Source organism: Colletotrichum siamense, assembly GCF_013390195.1.
Source record: "Colletotrichum siamense strain Cg363 chromosome Unknown KSG_Cg363_contig04, whole genome shotgun sequence".
NCBI classification, from domain to species: Eukaryota; Fungi; Ascomycota; class Sordariomycetes; order Glomerellales; family Glomerellaceae; genus Colletotrichum; species Colletotrichum siamense.
In genome coordinates, this window is record NW_023501017.1 from 4,825,137 (window position 1) to 4,842,338 (window position 17,202).

Here is a 17,202-nt window from a genome sequence, read left to right on the forward strand (position 1 = left end):
CGCGATTGAATAGATGGCTTGGGGTTACAGTTGATTTGGGTAGTTTATTTTGACAAGTTGATGAAGAGACATGAATCGCCTTGGAATCAGTAAAGTCTAGAAACTTATTCAATACCAATTGAAACACCAAACCTTCATAGTTGATCACATTAAGATGGCACTGAAGCTGAGGTCCGAGACTGGAACAAGCTTACCTAATTCCCCAATGGAAGCGCCCTAGATGCACCCACCCCGGTCCCCTGGCCAGCCGGCTGGCTTAATTGATTGCGGGTCCGTCACTGAGACGTGCATTCGTCGCGTAAAGTCGCGCCTGGAAACGCGTCTGGCCGTCGCTCTGGACCACCATCCACCCCGGCCCGCGATCTACCTAAAAGTTGTGCATCCGGCCCCCCTAGACGTACACAAAAGTGACAATTGCCAAACTCCCACTCGTCCAATTCCAGAGTGCTGGACAATACCCATACCGTTCTTGTTTTCTTCGTCCCTTTTTTGTTCCCCAAGCCACCACAACTCCTGAGATACCCCCTTTGACGTCCAGTCCACCTCATACGAAAACTTCAGCATCGATTTCGTCTTAGCATCCCGCCGTCGAACACCCCCCGCTACCGAATGAGAGAGAGGACCACCACATAGACACACCCACGATGCCCAACACAAGCCTCCGGCGCCCGCAAAAGGGCTTCCGCCGCGGCGGCAAACAAGCATACCATGGCGCCCGCACAACGCGCACCTTCGCCGCATCAGGCCGCAACGAAGCCACCTCGGCCGACGAGAAGTGGGAGCGCACGCGGCTCGCGCACCAGATCGACGAGAACATGGGCTTCGCGCGGTACGAGGGCGGCAAGCGCAAGGAGGGCTGGCTGGTCAACGTGCAGCCGACGTCGGTCGAGGACGACCGCAACCCGAGTGGCCGCGCGGCGCTGGACTGCTACTTCCTCGAGGACGACGGGCAGACGTTCAAGGCGACGGTCGAGTACGACCCGTACTTTTTGATCGCCGTGAAGAAGGGCCGCGAGAGTGAGGTCGAGGAGTGGATTAAGCGCGTGCCGGGCGGCGGCGTCGTCAAGACGATCAAGCGCGTCGAGAAGGAGGACCTGAAGATGCCGAACCACCTGCTGGGGTACCGCCGGACGTTTCTGGAGCTGCGGTTCGCGAACGTGAACGACTTGATGGCTGCGAGGAAGGATATCATGCCTATTGCGGCGAAGAACAGGAAGAATGTGGATGCGATGGACGCATATGCCGAGGTAGCGACGTATGTGTTGGCCCCTGCGAGTGTGTGTTTTGGAGGGGAGAGCGGTTTTGCTGACTATTTGACAGGACAAACGGCGACTTTGACCTTTTTGACGACTCACGAGATGACGATAGACGAGCTAATGCTTCTTTTGCCGACGCCAGCGACTTCATTGTCGATATTAGAGAGTACGACGTACCGTACCATGTAAGAGTAATGATAGATATGGGTAGGTCTGACTTCGAACGCGAGCGGGATGACGCTAACCCTGGTAGATATTCGGGTGGGAAAATGGTATTTCGTGGACGTCAAGCATGGCGTCACAAAAGTCACAATCAACGAAGACAGACTAGCCATGGCCGATCCCGTGGTCATGGCCTACGATATCGAGACGACGAAGCTGCCCCTCAAGTTCCCCGACGCTGCAATCGACCAGGTCATGATGATTTCGTACATGATTGACGGCCAGGGATTCCTCATCACCAACCGAGAGATCATTTCCGAAGACATTGGCGACTTCGACTACACCCCCAAGCCAGAATACCCCGGCCCTTTTATGATCTTCAACGAGCCCGACGAGAAGGCCGTTCTCGAGCGATTCTTCCTGCACATCAAGGAGGCGCGGCCGACGGTCATTGCGACGTACAACGGTGACTTTTTCGATTGGCCGTTTGTCGAGGCGAGGGCCAGTTTCAACGGTATCGACATGTACCAGGAGATTGGCTGGAAGAAAAACAGCGAGGATCAGTACCAGTGCAACTATAGCGTGCACATGGATTGTTTCCACTGGGTCAATCGCGACTCCTACCTGCCGCAGGGATCTCGAGGTTTGAAGGCAGTTACCGTTGCGAAGCTCGGATACGACCCCGACGAGCTCGATCCCGAACTAATGACGCCGTATGCGCAAGAACGACCCCAGACGTTAGCAGAGTACTCAGTTTCTGATGCCGTGGCGACGTACTACCTGTACATGAAATACGTCCACCCCTTCATCTTCTCGCTTTGCACAATTTTGCCGCTGGGCGGTGACGACACGCTGAGGAAAGGTACCGGTACCCTGTGCGAGATGTTGTTGATGGTCCAGGCATACCAGAAGGAGATTGTCCTGCCGAACAAGCATGTGGCACCAAGAGAAGCATTCTATGAAGGACACCTGCTTGACTCAGAAACGTATGTTGGTGGTCACGTCGAGAGTATCGAAGCCGGCGTTTTCCGAGCAGATATTCCCGTCAACTTTGCAGTCGATCCGGGCGCGGTGGACGAGCTGTTGAAAGATCTGGACGCTGCGCTTAAGTTCAGTATCACGGTCGAGGAGCAGAAGTCCATGGACGACATTGTGAATTACGACGAGATCAAGGAACAGATTGCGGAAAAATTGCGCTCGCTGAAGGAGACACCGAACAGAAGCGAGCGACCTCTGATCTACCATCTTGACGTCGCTTCCATGTACCCCAACATCATGACGACAAATCGACTGCAGCCTGATTCCATGATTCAGGAGTCGGACTGCGCCGCGTGCGACTTCAACAGGCCAGGCAAGACTTGTGACAGGCGATTGCCGTGGGCTTGGAGAGGAGAGTACCTTCCTGCCAAGCGCGACGAGTACAACATGATCAGGAATGCACTGGAAAACGAAAAATTCCCGGGCAAGTGGCCCAACTCGCCGATGCGGACGTTCCAGGATCTGAGCCCCGACGAGCAGACGGCGCTCCTGAGGAAACGACTTCAGCTTTACTCGCAAAAGGTCTACCACAAGATCCACGATTCGACGACGACTGTCAAGGAGGCCATCATCTGCCAGCGCGAGAACCCCTTCTACATCAACACGGTGCGTGACTTCCGTGACCGTCGCTACGATTACAAGGGCAAGGCGAAGGTGTGGAAGGGCAAGACGGAGTCGCTCAAGTCGTCCGGCGCGACGTCCTCCGAGGTGGATGCGGCGAAGAAGATGATCATTCTGTTCGACTCGCTGCAGCTTGCCCACAAGGTCATTCTGAACTCGTTCTACGGCTACGTCATGAGAAAGGGTTCTCGTTGGTACTCCATGGAGATGGCTGGCGTTACCTGCCTGACGGGAGCTACGATTATTCAGCTTGCCCGAAGCCTTGTGGAGCGTCTCGGTCGCCCCCTGGAACTGGATACCGACGGTATCTGGTGTATGCTTCCAGCCACCTTCCCCGAAAACTTTGCATTCAAGACCAAGAACGGCAAGAAAGTCACCGTTTCCTACCCCTGTACCATGTTGAACCACCTGGTTCACGCGCAGTTCACCAATCACCAGTACCAGACGCTCAAGGACCCCAAGACGTTTAAGTACGAGACGCACAGCGACAACTCCATCTTCTTCGAGGTCGACGGCCCTTACAAGGCCATGATCCTGCCGACGTCGAAGGAGGAGGACAAGAACTTGAAGAAACGATACGCTGTCTTCAACGACGACGGTAGTCTGGCTGAGTTGAAGGGTTTCGAAGTGAAGCGCAGAGGTGAGCTGAAGCTCATCAAGATCTTCCAGCAGCAAATCTTCAAGTTCTTCCTGGAGGGCACGACGCTGGCAGAGTGTTACACTGCGGTTGCCAAGGTGGCCAACCAGTGGCTGGACGTGCTGCACAGCAAGGGTGTGACTCTTGCGGACGAGGAACTCATGGAGCTCATTTCAGAAAACAGAAGCATGTCCAAGACGCTCGAGGAGTACGGTAGCCAGAAGTCGACGTCCATTACCACGGCCAAGCGTCTGGCCGATTTCTTGGGCGAGCAGATGGTGAAGGACAAGGGTCTGAACTGCAAGTTTATCATCTGTGCCAGGCCGAAGAATGCTCCAGTCACCGAGCGCGCCGTGCCGGTCGCCATCTTTTCCGCCGAGGAAACCACCAAGCGGTTCTACCTGAAGAAGTGGTTGAAGGAGGAGCCTGCAGACACGGACCCGAGAGCTTTGTTGGACTGGGACTACTACCTTGAACGTCTAGGTTCAGTCATTCAGAAACTCATCACCATCCCAGCCGCGCTGCAGAAAGTCCGCAACCCCGTCCCCCGCGTGCCGCATCCCGACTGGCTCCAGAGGAGAATCAACATCAAGGAGGACAAGATGAAGCAGAAGAAGCTCACCGATCTCTTCACCAAGGGCCCATTGGAGGACATCACCAACCTCAATGGCCGAAACCTGAACGACATGGAAGACTTTGGCAGCCAGCTGCTGAAGCCGAAGCCGGTCGCAGCCGTAGTGGCTTCTTCGCAGCCGGCTCCTGTCGCCCAGAAGAGAAAGTCTCCCGAGCCCGCCGAGAACGCAGACCCTTTTGCTGCGTTGCCAAAGGTTATGCCATCCCCTTCAGAGGACTACGTCGGCTTCCTGCAGTATCAGAAGCAAAAGTGGAAGATTCAGAAGCAGGCCCGTATCCGTCGCCGGCAGCTCTTCGGTGACCGACGGGGCAACCAGAGCAACATCCAGGCTACGTTCATGAAGCAGGCGCACGTGACCTTCATGAACACCTGGCAGCTTCTGCATCTCAAGGCCACCGAAACCCCTGGCGTCGTCAACGCCCACGTTCTCATCGATGCCAAGATCCACACCCTCAAGATCAAGGTCCCGCGGCAGGTGTTCTTGAACTTGAAGAGCGGCGATATGCCGGACGTGGACATCCCGGGCTGTGAGGTGGAGCAAGTCAACCACACGCTTCCCAACGGGCACTCTTCTGTGCATCTTTTCAAGCTTACGGTTCCTGAAGACACCTACTTTGCCGAGGCGGACAAGTTCTCTTTGCTTTTCAACCACCCCAGTGTCGAGGGCGTGTACGAGAAGCATCTTCCTCTGAATATCAGGGCCGTCCTCCAGCTCGGTAACCTCTGCACGATTGATGAGCAGCAGCACGCTGTGCTCGGAAAGGGTCTTGACCAAGGATTCGACCTCTCTGGCCTGAAGCGACCGTTGAAGCCCAGGACGTATCTCGATTCGTCCCCAATGGCGTACATTTACATCTCCCACGTTACTGCCGGCGACAAGCAGATCTTCGGAGTCTTCTCAACAACACGAGACGAGGCACACGTTATCATTCTGCAAAAGGGTAGAGACTCTGGACAGGACCTTCCGAACGTCTCCAGAATCTACACGGAACTCCTTGCTCGACGCGCAGAGGAGGCCGAGGGCACCAACTGGCAAGACTGCTTCCGATACCAGGAGAAGCTCACCTTCAAGATCACGCAAGTGACAACCAAGAGAAAGGCCCATCTGGAGCTCAGCGACGTCGTAAAGAAGATGAGAAAGGACGAGCTGCGCCCGCAGATGATGGTTATTCAGTCGTCACAGCGCAACATGCTCGTTACTGACGTGCCGATCCTGGGCGACTTCCCTGTGCTTCCGCTCAAGTACGATCCCGCCGACAGCTCTCTCCCGCCTCTTGGCTGGCAAGCCGTCGTAGCGAAGCGTCTCGTGGGACATTACCTCGGTCTGGGGTCCTGGATCTTGCATCTGACGACCCTTGCCCGGTACGGTGATGTGCCTCTTTGTAACTTGGAGCGAGAAGATCCCCGCTTCCTCATCGACATTACATATGCCCGCCGTTTGCAGAACAACAACATTGTTCTCTGGTGGTCCGGCAGCCCTCGCCCCGACCACGCAGGCTACGAGAAGGATGACATCACCGGGCCGCTGCAAACCGTACAGATGCCCTCCATCAACAACCCCGGCACGTTCTCCTCGGTCTGCATTGACTTGGAAGTCAGAAATCTTGCCATCAACACTATTCTGACATCATCTCTGATCAACGAGCTTGAGGGTGCCGACTCCATCTCCTTCAACCCTGCCGGTGACTCCGCGGCCGGCGAAGAGGTCATCACGTCCGAAGGCACCTTTGCTAATGCGGGTGTCCTCGTGCTTCGTGAGATGGTCAAGAGTTGGTGGCAGGAGGCGTGCAAGGGGAATACCATGGCAGACGTCATGGTCCAACACCTTGTCCGCTGGGTCGAGAATCCGGACTCATTCTTGTACGACCGAGCGCTGCACTACTACGTGCAGATGATGTCCCGCAAGGCCTTCCAGCAGCTCATGGCTGACTTCCGCCGGGTCGGATCACAAGTTGTCTTTGCCAACTCGAACCGCTTGCTACTGCAGACAACCAAGGCCGAGGTCGGCACGGCGTACGCCTACAGCCAGTACATTATCAAGTCGATCAAGAGCAAGCCCCTGTTCCACTTTATCGATCTCGAGATCAAGGAGTACTGGGACTACCTCGTATGGTACGATGAGTTCAACTACGGAGGCAAAGCGTGCCAGGAGGTCGTCGAGGCGGAGGTTCAGGAGCTCGACACGGTTATGCACTGGCAGATGGCCACTTTCCTGCCCATACGCCTGCAACCCACGTTCCAAGACTGGGTCATTGAGTTCATCCAGCTCATGCATGGCCTCAAGCGCCCACAGGGTGAGTTCGACTCGACGCCCCGGCTGACGCAGCTTCCGCAAAAGTCACTTGCGGAAGGCGCCGAGGGACAAATCATCCTCGGCAAGAAGTTTGAGAAGCCTCTGAAGAAGGACATTGCCAACCTTGTCAACCTGCAGAAGAGGGAGCTCCTGCACCCCGAGCTGGCGGGCGATTACTCCTTCCCCCAGCTCCCGGGCAGCCACCTTGCGCACCTGTCCTCGCGGAACGCGGTGCTGGAGCTGGTCAAGGCCCTGATGCAGGTACTCAGCCTGGACAAGAACATCACGCTCGAGGCGCGGCTGCTGCGGAAGGAGCTGCTCGCCATGTTCGACGTTAGGGAATTCAGCAAGGAGGGCGCCTTCCAGAACCCGAGCGAGAGCCTCAAGCTGCTGCAGCTCTCGTGCGACAGCTGCACGATGGCGCGCGACCTCGACTTTTGCAGGGACGAGGACCTGCTGCCGGAGGTGGGGCCGGACGGGAAGCGGCTGGGAGCCGAGACGCGGCCGTGGCGGTGCACGTTCTGCGAGGCCGAGTACGATCGCAACGCTATCGAGGAGATGCTGTTGGCCCAGGTTGAGGCGTTCGTGGTGGAGTGGAGCACGCAGGATCTCAAGTGCACCAAGTGCGGCGCGCTCCGGCTGAATGAGTTTATGGAGCATTGTACGTGCTCTGGGGAATGGGTTGAGAGCGTGAGAAGACAGGAGATTCTGAGGAAGGTCGGTGTGTATTGGAATGTGGCCAAGTTCTTTGGGTTGAGGATGCTGGGGGAGGTCACGGAGGGGCTGAAGAAGGGGTTGTAAGTGGGTGGTTGATGTGCATATACACGGCGTTCATGGTGACTTTTGGGGGCTTGATGAGATATTGAATACAAATTTAATGCATGAACTTCTAGGCTTTTGTCTCTTATATTTCTCATCACTTTGACGTCTTTGGTGTCGGCCGGTTGCATGTAGAGCGCCGTTGAAATGCCCGGAGTCCCACTTTTCTCGTCCGGGCCCGGGGTCGACGGGCTTCCCGTGTTGACCGGGATGGATCACGAAGCTGCTTCGCGTCATAATCGCAGTCTAATTTACCGTGTGAGCCGGAGACCGGGCGCGGCCTGCGGGTAGAAGCGGATATCGGCCAAGTGCGGCAGGCTGGCAGCCCTCAAATTGAACACATCACATCAGTTGCGGTAGATGGGAACGATGGAGCCGAAACCACGACAGCTGTCCCGCTCGTCCCTTCGCGCTTCGGGCTTTCGTGCGTTCGCCTTATCGCTGCTGGTGACGTTGATGGTACAGTATGCAGGCGGGGTGCGGTGCGGTATCCGACGGCTCGCGCTCGCGCCCTTACCCGCCATCCGGCTGTGCTTAGGTTGGTGCTGGTGGTGTTTGATAAACCACCCATACCCGCCGCAAGCCGCGCCGGGAGCTGCGTTTCGGTTGGAGCTGTTTGGATGCTTATCTATTGAATCCGTCAGATATCATTTTCCGGGAAGGATGATTTGGAGGGGGGGCCGGGTGTTGGGGTTTTGGATCCCGTGAGGTGCTTCGGATGCGGGGTGTTGTTGTGGTGGTCACTTTGGGATGAACTACTCTATGTCCTTGGAGCATTGTGTAAGAGATGTTTTGGCTTGTGAAATGGGTTGGTCTAATTCGTGATTTTGTCCATTCGATGAGAATGATGGATCGTAATATAGTCGTAGATGTACATGATGTCATAATCTCCATCCCCGTAGAAACTCCAAACTCCTGCTGCGCCCTTAACCTCAAGCGTTGAACGGAAAGCTATCCCACTGAAAGATATTCAGACTCTCCCAGTCGATACTCAAATCATCATCGTCAAGCTGGACCTCGGGCCAGCTACCTGGGTCCCCCGCGCCCAGCCCACCACCGCTAATGCCACTCTCGCCGACAGCGCCCTGCTCGAACCGTATCAGCGGCCAGAAGCCCGTCTCATCCTCTCCCTGGTGCCTCTGAGAGAACATGTTGCTGCCGCTGCTGGCGGGGCACGGCGGGTCGAGGCTGAAGAGCTTGGAGACGTAGCGGCTGCCGCCGACGGGCGCGGGCTTGGCGCGCCGCTCGGAGATGGCGTTGGAGAGGGAGGTGAGGATCTCGAGGTAGTGCGCGGCCTGGTGGCTCTGGGCGGCGAGGAAGGCGAGGACGTCGATGGCGCCTTGGAAGGCCCGGTCGGTCTCGATGTCGATGGCGGATTTGGCGAAGTTTTCGACGCCGAGGACGAGTCCTGCTGCGAAGACGAGGGCTCTGTTGGTGGTGATTAGTGCATGTTGGATTACACGGATAGACAAGGGGGAGAGACATACTTCATGATACACATGCTCCGCTGCAACAGCCCCGCCTTGAGCGCGTCGGCACACGTCTGGGCGAGGTACACGGCGGCGTCGATGCAGGCCGCGGCTAGTGGCGGGTGGTGGATCTTTGCGTCGGGGCGGTTGCTGTTCAGGGAGGAGATGAAGATTGGGCGGGTGGCGAGGGTGACGGCGAAGTAGTACAGGCAGGAGACGTGGATCTTTGCGATGGCGACGCGCTGGGTTGACGACGAGGAGGATTCTGGCTCGGACGGTTGGTGGTGGTGGAGGGAGCCCTTGAGGGACGGGGGCAGGCCGCGCTTCCAGGCGTCGATCTTGAGGAGGAGGTGCTCGACGACGGTGGCGGAGACGTCCTTGTCGTGGTAGAGGGTGTTGTTGATCTCGTTGATGATGTCGACGATCTCGCAGGTCGCGGTGAGGCACTGGGTTGCGTAGTCGTCGGGGTGGGGGGGCAGCTGGTCGAGGGCTGCGCGGATGTCGGTTTGGACGCCGGCTGTGGCGGCGGGGCGGCCGAGCAGGGAGTTGACGAGCTTATCGAGGATGCGGACGCTGATCCAGACTCGTAATCTGGTGGATATAGGTCAGAATGGTGAGAGAGGGTATGAGTTGAGGGACGACGTGCCGTAGTTGGCCCTTTTGGTCCGGTTTGCCCATGAAGGAGCTGGGACTGTGGAGGCCGAGGGCGAGGGCGGCGCGGGCGGCGATGGAGAGGTACATGTAGGCCGTGTTCCTGCGGCACTCGCCCAGCATGTAGAAGGACATCAAGAGGAAGAGTCGGACCATGTGAAGGTCGGGGTCCTCGAGGAGCTCTGCGAATGCTTGGCGTTGGGCTCGTCGGAAGCAGCTCCGGCCGATGGTTTGCGCCTCGGACGCGCTGCTGCACTGCGCGCCTATCGCTATTACCATTTCTCGAATGGGGTCGGGCAGGATGTTGGGCGGTGTTGAGGGACGGTCGTCGGATGTGTTTGTTGATGACTGGCTCTGAGCTAGGTTGAAGAGCTGCTGGCGTTCACTCGGGTCGAAGATGTCGATAAGGCCTTCGGTCTGTTTTGTTGTAAGTTGCTTGTGTGAGATTATGAGAGCAGGGGTGCCTACTGCAGAGTAGTAGCAATGCAGATACGCCAGCTTCTGTTGCACGTTCAGTTCAACTGCGGTTTCTGCAGATGGGGAGGTTGTGGCGCGTGTTTCTGGTGACTCGACTTCGAGCATCGTCTCAGTGTCATCGTTGTGTGAGAACGGAGAGGGCCCGATCTGCCCAGCAACGACTTGACGGACTGTTTGGAGGAAGGATATCGCTGCAGCGCCTCCCACGTATACTGTTCATAAAGCGTTAGTACGCATTGGAAGCTACGATGAGATTTCACGCACCTTGTTCACCGTGAAGACTTCGAAGCATTCGCGACGGGTTTGCCAGCAGGGATGGATCCGTCGCAACTTGTGTTTCCCTCGGCGGCGTCAAAGGCTGCGGGTCAACATTCATGCTCGTCTCTTCGTCCTCTTGCTGAGAAGCGGGAGGCGACAGACGGAGTTGTCTCTGTCCAGCTCCATTCACACTCCTCCGCGATCGATCTCTCGGTGAAACCGGCGAGCTCACCGAGACCGTGATGGACTCATTATCCAGCGCCGGCGTCGCGCGGGACCTCCTCGTCCCCCCGCCCGCACTGCTTTTTGAAATCTTCCTCGTCCTCGACCCCCGCGGCAGCTCAGTCATGCAACAGTCCCGCTCCAGCCCGCGGCGCACGCATTGCGTACACGGCGCGGTGCCGCTGCACCTCTTCTTGGCCTCGCGACAGAAGCTGCAGGCCTCCGCGGCCCTCTGGCGCAGGCTTTCAGGGACTTTGGGGCGAGGCATGGTGGGATGTGTTCAGAAAATGCGAAACGGCTAGCACGAATGGCGAAATCGCATCCCTTGGATTTCATGGAGTAATGGGAAAAGGAAAATCTGGGGTTTGGAGGGGTGACTTACACAGACAAGCCTTCTGGATGGGGTCGGCTGCCGGCTTCCGGGGGGGCCCTGGATCTCCCTGCTGCCGGGACGGAACCCCACTACGGAAGTTCCTAACGAATTCCGGACCCCATACCCCACACATCATCTAGTGTGCCAACGTCACTGCACCCCGGTTGATAACGAAGATTTGGGGTTGGAGGATTTGGGGCACGTGGGCTCAGTAAGAACATGCAGGAAGAGGTGGCTAGTCATCGTTTACAAGCTCTGTGCTGCTGGAGGAATGGCGCCGCATGATGACGTGTCTAGCTCTCTTGAAGGGGGTTGTACACGACGAACATGTGCAAGCCAGTCTTTGATGGGAGAGTTTCTTATAAATGGGACTATTGATCGAATTCATAAATCCCATGTCTGTTTTACGGTTTTGCGTGATCGGATTTTGGGAGGGTGTTTCCAGAATGTTGGAATTTTCATCATATTCAATGAAGGAAGGATATTTATCTATTCTGCAATAGATGCCACAAAACCTGCCCATAACTAAGTCCTGGACATTTAAATTATCTAACTTGACAGTTTTGCCTCGCTGTCCTTGAAATCCGGCAGCTTGAAAAGCTTCTTGGCGTTGTCTCTTCCAATCTTCCTCTTGTCAACGACATTGATGGGAAGAGCGTCGTACCAGTCGCAACCATCCGCAAATGATTCAAACGGGTAATCAATGGAGAAAAGAATCTTGTCGGCGCCGACCTCAGTCATGCAAAACTGTAAGGTGGTTGTTGAGAAATGACCACTTGTCGTGATCCACAAGTTGTCCTGGATGTATTCGCGCAGCGTCTTCTTGATGGACAACCCCAGGGGCTTTTTAACATCTTCAAACCAATGGGAGATTCTCCAGGCATCAAAAGGGCTCGCAATCGTTAATTTGAGGCATTCAGGATGCTTGGAATAATGGGAAACTCACATATGCTCGCCGAGATGGCCCAGAATGATCTGGAGCTTGGGGTGGCGGTCGAAGACGCCGTTCGTGACCATACCAAGCACGTGCAGACTAACACCCTGCGCAAAACTCAGGGGAGGACCAATAAGCCATGAGCGCTTAGCCCAGAGCTTCTCGTGGATGCTGCCGGTCGGGTTCCTGGGGTGCAGGTAGAAGGGAACATCCAACTCGGTCACGGTGGACCAGAACACGTCCCACTCAGGGCCATCATAGAAGATCATGTCGTCTCCATCAGGGCCAGCACGCTGCGTGTCGTTGACAAGAGCGCCGAGGAATCCGTATTGTGTCACACAGCGTCTGAGTTCATCTGCAGCCTCCTGGGGATCGTGCATGGAAAGTGTGCTGGTACCGCATTAGCTTCGCGCCGTTTTTTTCTTTTTCCCCAACGCTAAAACCGGCAGGAACTCACGCGAATGCGCCAAAACGGTTAGGGTGCTTCTTGACTTCCGGGGCGATGTAGTCGTTGATCTCCTTGGCCAGGATCTGAGCCTCCTTGGGGTCCCAGATGTCCTGCACGCCGGGCGCGGTGTACGACAGAATCGTGAAGCCTACGCCGTGCTTGTCCATATAGTTCAGTCTGATGTCGGCGACATCTGAGATCTCGGCGGCGTGCTTCTCGGGGTCGACGGCGAAGAGAGACGCCCACCAACGGGTCTTTTCTTGGAATCTCGGGAGGGCGAAGGCCTCTTCCAAAGCGATCTTGCCGAGCATTTTGAAGGTTTTACTAATTAAGAATGAGATGAGATTGTGTCCGGCAGGTCGCGTGAGATTCGCAAGAGGATGAAGGGTGTAAATGCAGATGAAGTCAGATGAAGCCTGGAATGAGGCTCGACTTCTCTGGGCACGCGGATGACATTTATATGTAGATGTAGCTCCCGGTTGTATGCGACTTCATCATCACACATAAGCCGAAACGGCCGTGGGATGACCGCTTGGCACAGATGCTTCCCCGTGGGAGCCCCAATCCCCCCTCTCTCCCACCGGAGACGCGACTATGCACCGGGCCGCCGAGATTCTTCCCGCGTCGGATGGTTCATGACCCTGTTCCCGGTCTGTTATCAGGGTAGCTTTCTTTTGGATTGCAGAAATAGTGGTACACCAGACTAGTTTGAACATCTCTTAGGACGTTCCGTCTAGCTGTTCCGCGTTGTCGGGTAGCGCACCAGAACACGGTGCGGGGTCTGCGGCGGGTACGGTCGTCTGTTCCCTCAGCCGCGCCGACCCGATGTCAACTTGATCACTGTCTTTTTTGAATGTGAGACGATGTTGCCGAAAATATCTTCACATTTGGCATCAGGGAATTTGTGGAGAGGCACTTTTGAACAACGGCAAGTTGTACTGAGGCATGCAACACACAGCTTTGAAAGTTCTTGAAATCGGTTATCGCATCGTGGACGTATGCGGCTTGATTCGAGAAAAGTAACACAGGTTGAAGAGAATCAATTGATTCTCTTGTTCATATTATTTCTCAATTAACAGTCTTACATCAGACCCTAACGTCAAAAGATCCTGCTGATTTGTGAACATTCAACTGCATTGTCCTAAACATGTCCAAAACCCGGAATCGTTGACAAGCTGAGGAAACCACGAATCGCCGATACAAGAAAAAGAGACTGACTCCGTAGAGAACCTAAGTGAAGACGACGAACCAATTGTTACAAGCCCTTAGAAGTTATGAAGGGGGTCACCAATCAAGCCAGAGAGTTTACTAACGTCAACGCCACTGTACTGTTTGAAAATGCCACCGCCAAACCCAGCCAATGCAGAGCCCACAGTAGACTGAAGGCTTGCGACGTAGCGCCACTGTGAATCAAAGTCAGCTCATGACCGACGGCAAGTCTAGAAACCTACCTGGAAGGCTGTAATGCCCTTGTCATGATACGCCAACCAGCGGGAGGTCTGGTCGGAGTTCTGGCCGTACTGAAATGAGTCGTCGACAATGACGGTGTAATCTCCATCGTCGGCACTCCTGGAGAAGAAGCTGAAGAGGTAGCTGAACCAACCGGCTGACGAGCGAATGTTTTTGTTCTTGAAAGAGTCAAGATAGCTTGTCTGAATGAAGAGAATGCTCTGTTCATCTCCTGTAGTACAGTTAGCCAGGACATTAAACGCATGAAGCTGTGACAGAGACCCCAGAGAGTTCTTACCTTTGTCTTTGTTGAAGAAAGGAACAGAGCAGTAATCTTGGGAATGCATCTTGAGACTCTGTTGCCATTCGACCGTCACCTTTTTGTTGGTGATCTCGCTGGCAGGGACGTGAATTCTGTTACCCTTTTCGACGACCATTTTGAAGTGGTTTGATTGATTTATCTTGCTATAATTCTGAGTAGATAGTTTGAAAAGAATTACTCCAGATAGGTATGTACAAATGGCGTGTCGCATCGCGGGACAGCAGCTCTTTATCAGACCTCATCTCCTGACCGACATGTGGGCTGCCCCTCACCTTCAGGAGAATTCACAGACACTTTTCGTAGGTTCAAAACCTTACACCAAGCTTTCCCTTGGATTCCTTCGTTGAGACCCAAATGTCGCGATACTTGGGATAGTGTATTCCTGATTAGTTCATTCCATCGGCAATTGGACACAGCTGTCATTTGAACTCAGACTGAGATGGCCCCTTCACAGCGCTGCCCCGTGCAGTAACGTATTGCGCCTCAACGCGATGTTTACGAGCTTCATCGTCAAATAGAACATTACTTCCGCTAAAGAGCAAGGGAGTATGTCGATATGATATCACTCTCCAAATTCACGAATTAAGATTAGGATAGGAAAAAGCCCGAAAAGATGGATGGATGAAGCTTTGTCCAAGTCCCTGAGTTCACATCTGACAAGCCTCCACAACCCTCGGTCCCTTCCGGTTCCTCTGTACCCCGCCTTTGCGGTGGTCTAGACCAAGATGTCAGGGTTCAACCCGGGCTGTCACGATCTGCGGCGAGCGTCTCGCCCGATCTTTCTCAGCCCAGAACATCCAGTTGCGGGGGAGACACCACCATCCCAGACACCCCAGGTGAAGGGTTTCATGATATCCTTTAGCATGTGCATCTCTAAACTGCTTTCACCGTCTCGTCAATTTCACTGTATCAATACTTGGCTTGCGTGTCTAGATACTCCCGTCACTGCCGGAGGGCCGGAAGCCTTGTACCAATCATAACGGGTACCCCACCGACAATTCGGCATCCCCACGCAACAATTGGCCCTACTGATCGGGCCCGGCTGGGCCATCAGGTTTTATGATTTTCGCAAATTCTCAATCAGGTGTCGCTGGACGGACTGGGTGGTCGGATGAAGGGATCTTATGGCTCGTGGAGTATTCTGAGGATGGCATCCTAGTACATGCTCTGAATTACGAGATAACGCGTTGAACCTGCTGTGTGGAGGCTGGGCAGTCTTGTCTACTATGCATTTACCGTGGGATGTCGAACTTCATTTGGAGCCTTTTCCCGATCCTTGCTGCAGACATATCAGGCATGGCATGAAGGAGGCGCCTGTCGACAGGTCAATACGCATTAAGAAAAATGGCTACGTATTTTTTACCCGCGGCCGACGGCGAGACGACAGGCATCCTACCTCTCCAATGAGAGGCGCCGTTGAAGTGTCGCCGTATAGAGAGCAAGACAAATATGACATCTGAATATGATATATGTATGATGTGTCATATTTTCGAAGCAACCAATGCTCTTGTAGCTAGGTACTGCCAGGTGGCCAAAATATCTTCCTAGGTGATTTAACCAGCTTTCCCCCTTTCCAAACGTATCTAATATTGTCACGGTTTACAAAAAGCTTCATGTTCTCCAGGGGATCAGCATCAAAAGCAATGAGATCAGCGTCCCATCCTAATTTCACAAGCCCCTTCTTTGGTGTGAAAGCCCCAAGTGTCTCCGCAGCATTAATGGTGGCAGCTTCGATGGCTTGTAGTGGAGTTAAGCCGGCCTTCGTTGCTAGATAGACTTCTTCACAACTGTGCCCAGGGGATAGAAGGTCCCGAGGGTCGCTGGAGCATATGTCGGTTCCGAGAGCAATCTTTACCCCCACATTGACCGCTGTACAGTAGGCCTTGTGAGCTATGCCGGCTATGTGCTTCAGCTTCGCTGCTGTCTCAGGGGGCATGCGATCGAGCTTCTTGAGACCGGCATGAGTGATGTAGGCGGTGGCTACGAGAGTCACACCGTGCTTGACCATCAACTGGGCAACTTCCTCATCAACGTAGCTTCCGTGCTCAATAGTCCGAACTCCAGCCTTCACCGCAGCAATGATGCCTTCCTTGCCATGGGCATGGGCAGCAACAGTTCTCCCTTGCATTGCAGCCTCATCCACAATAACCCGGAGCTCTTCGTCAGAGTAAGACCGAAAGCTGGGGTCTTCGTTGACACTCATCACGCTGCCAGTGGCGAGTACTTTAATGAGAGTTGCCCCACGACGAATCTGCTGGCGGACAGCCTTTCGGCACTCTGCAACACCATCTGCCAACGCGAAAATGGATTGGCCAGACCAAAGTCGCTGACCGGCATTATCCGTACCTTGCCGCGACCACACCGTGTCGAGAGGTAGAGTGACAGCATCGCAACCTCCGCCAGTCATGCCGAGGGCGGCACCGGCGCCATAAACAGTTGGCCCCATGATGTAACCAGCTTTGACTGCAGCGTACGCTTCGAGGCCGTAACCGGAGAGTTCCTTCACGCTGGTGACGCCGGACATGAGAGTATCGTAGAAGCCGCGGGCGATGGCCGCGCCTGCCATTGCGGGATGCTGAAGGATTATCTCGGGATAGTCAACTTTGCCAACACCACAGTAGTGTATGTGGCAATCCCAGAGACCGGGCATGAGACAGGCGACGTGGGTTCTGGGGGCAGCCGCAAGCTCATCGTCAATGTCGGCTTGTTTGCCAACATAGGTGATGGTGCCTGACTTCGTCGATATTCCTACGGCTGCTTGATAGATGGGATCGCCGCGGCCTAGGATAAGCTGGTCGGCGAAGATACATGACAAATCGCTATCCTCAGGCTTTGAACCCTGCGCGGGTTCAAGTTTAGGAGACGAAACGATATGCCATTCATCTTCATCAGAGGGCGAACATGCCGTTTGTTTCTGGCTTGCCTGCTCGGATATGTCAAGCAAGAAGTCCGAACAGTGAGCGCAGGCCATAGCTTGAGAAGGGATCGTTTAGGTGAGGGTTGAATAGTTGGTAACGAAAGAACATCAATGTCAATCATAAGCCTGAAGTCCACAAAATAGCATGTCGTCAAAAAAGATGCCCTCGGCCACAAAAGACGTGGGGGTAAGTGATTATCAAGATGCCCCCCCACAACACCA

At 54.8% G+C, this 17,202-nt stretch overlaps 5 protein-coding genes across 5 annotated transcripts; 1 reads left to right on the forward strand and 4 right to left on the reverse strand.

Annotated features, from left to right (window-relative positions):
* Nucleotides 1-644: 644 nt before the first annotated feature.
* Nucleotides 645-7,442, forward strand: pol2 (DNA polymerase epsilon catalytic subunit A; the record flags this gene model as incomplete). Its single annotated transcript, XM_036639043.1, has 3 exons — nucleotides 645-1,255; nucleotides 1,321-1,463; nucleotides 1,510-7,442. The coding sequence occupies 3 exons, from the start codon at nucleotides 645-647 to the stop codon at nucleotides 7,440-7,442; spliced, it is 6,687 nt and encodes a 2,228-aa protein (XP_036496973.1).
* Nucleotides 7,443-8,392: 950 nt separating this feature from the next.
* CGCS363_v007195 (Filamentous growth regulator 27) lies at nucleotides 8,393-10,805 on the reverse strand (the record flags this gene model as incomplete). The annotated part of the gene is made up of 5 exons (XM_036639044.1): nucleotides 8,393-8,888; nucleotides 8,948-9,520; nucleotides 9,669-9,997; nucleotides 10,049-10,269; nucleotides 10,322-10,805. 5 exons carry the CDS (start codon nucleotides 10,803-10,805, stop codon nucleotides 8,393-8,395), a joined length of 2,103 nt encoding a protein of 700 aa, XP_036496972.1.
* A 654-nt stretch (nucleotides 10,806-11,459) lies between these two features.
* On the reverse strand, nucleotides 11,460-12,603 carry CGCS363_v007196 (2,3-dihydroxybenzoate decarboxylase; the record flags this gene model as incomplete). Its single annotated transcript, XM_036639045.1, has 3 exons — nucleotides 11,460-11,802; nucleotides 11,857-12,234; nucleotides 12,302-12,603. The coding sequence occupies 3 exons, from the start codon at nucleotides 12,601-12,603 to the stop codon at nucleotides 11,460-11,462; spliced, it is 1,023 nt and encodes a 340-aa protein (XP_036496975.1).
* Nucleotides 12,604-13,557: 954 nt separating this feature from the next.
* Nucleotides 13,558-14,178, reverse strand: CGCS363_v007197 (uncharacterized protein; the record flags this gene model as incomplete). Its single annotated transcript, XM_036639046.1, has 3 exons — nucleotides 13,558-13,695; nucleotides 13,744-13,973; nucleotides 14,040-14,178. 3 exons carry the CDS (start codon nucleotides 14,176-14,178, stop codon nucleotides 13,558-13,560), a joined length of 507 nt encoding a protein of 168 aa, XP_036496974.1.
* Nucleotides 14,179-15,544: 1,366 nt separating this feature from the next.
* On the reverse strand, nucleotides 15,545-17,034 carry CGCS363_v007198 (Uncharacterized protein; the record flags this gene model as incomplete). Its single annotated transcript, XM_036639047.1, has 2 exons — nucleotides 15,545-15,607; nucleotides 15,667-17,034. 2 exons carry the CDS (start codon nucleotides 17,032-17,034, stop codon nucleotides 15,545-15,547), a joined length of 1,431 nt encoding a protein of 476 aa, XP_036496971.1.
* Between the last annotated feature and the right edge of the window lie 168 nt (nucleotides 17,035-17,202).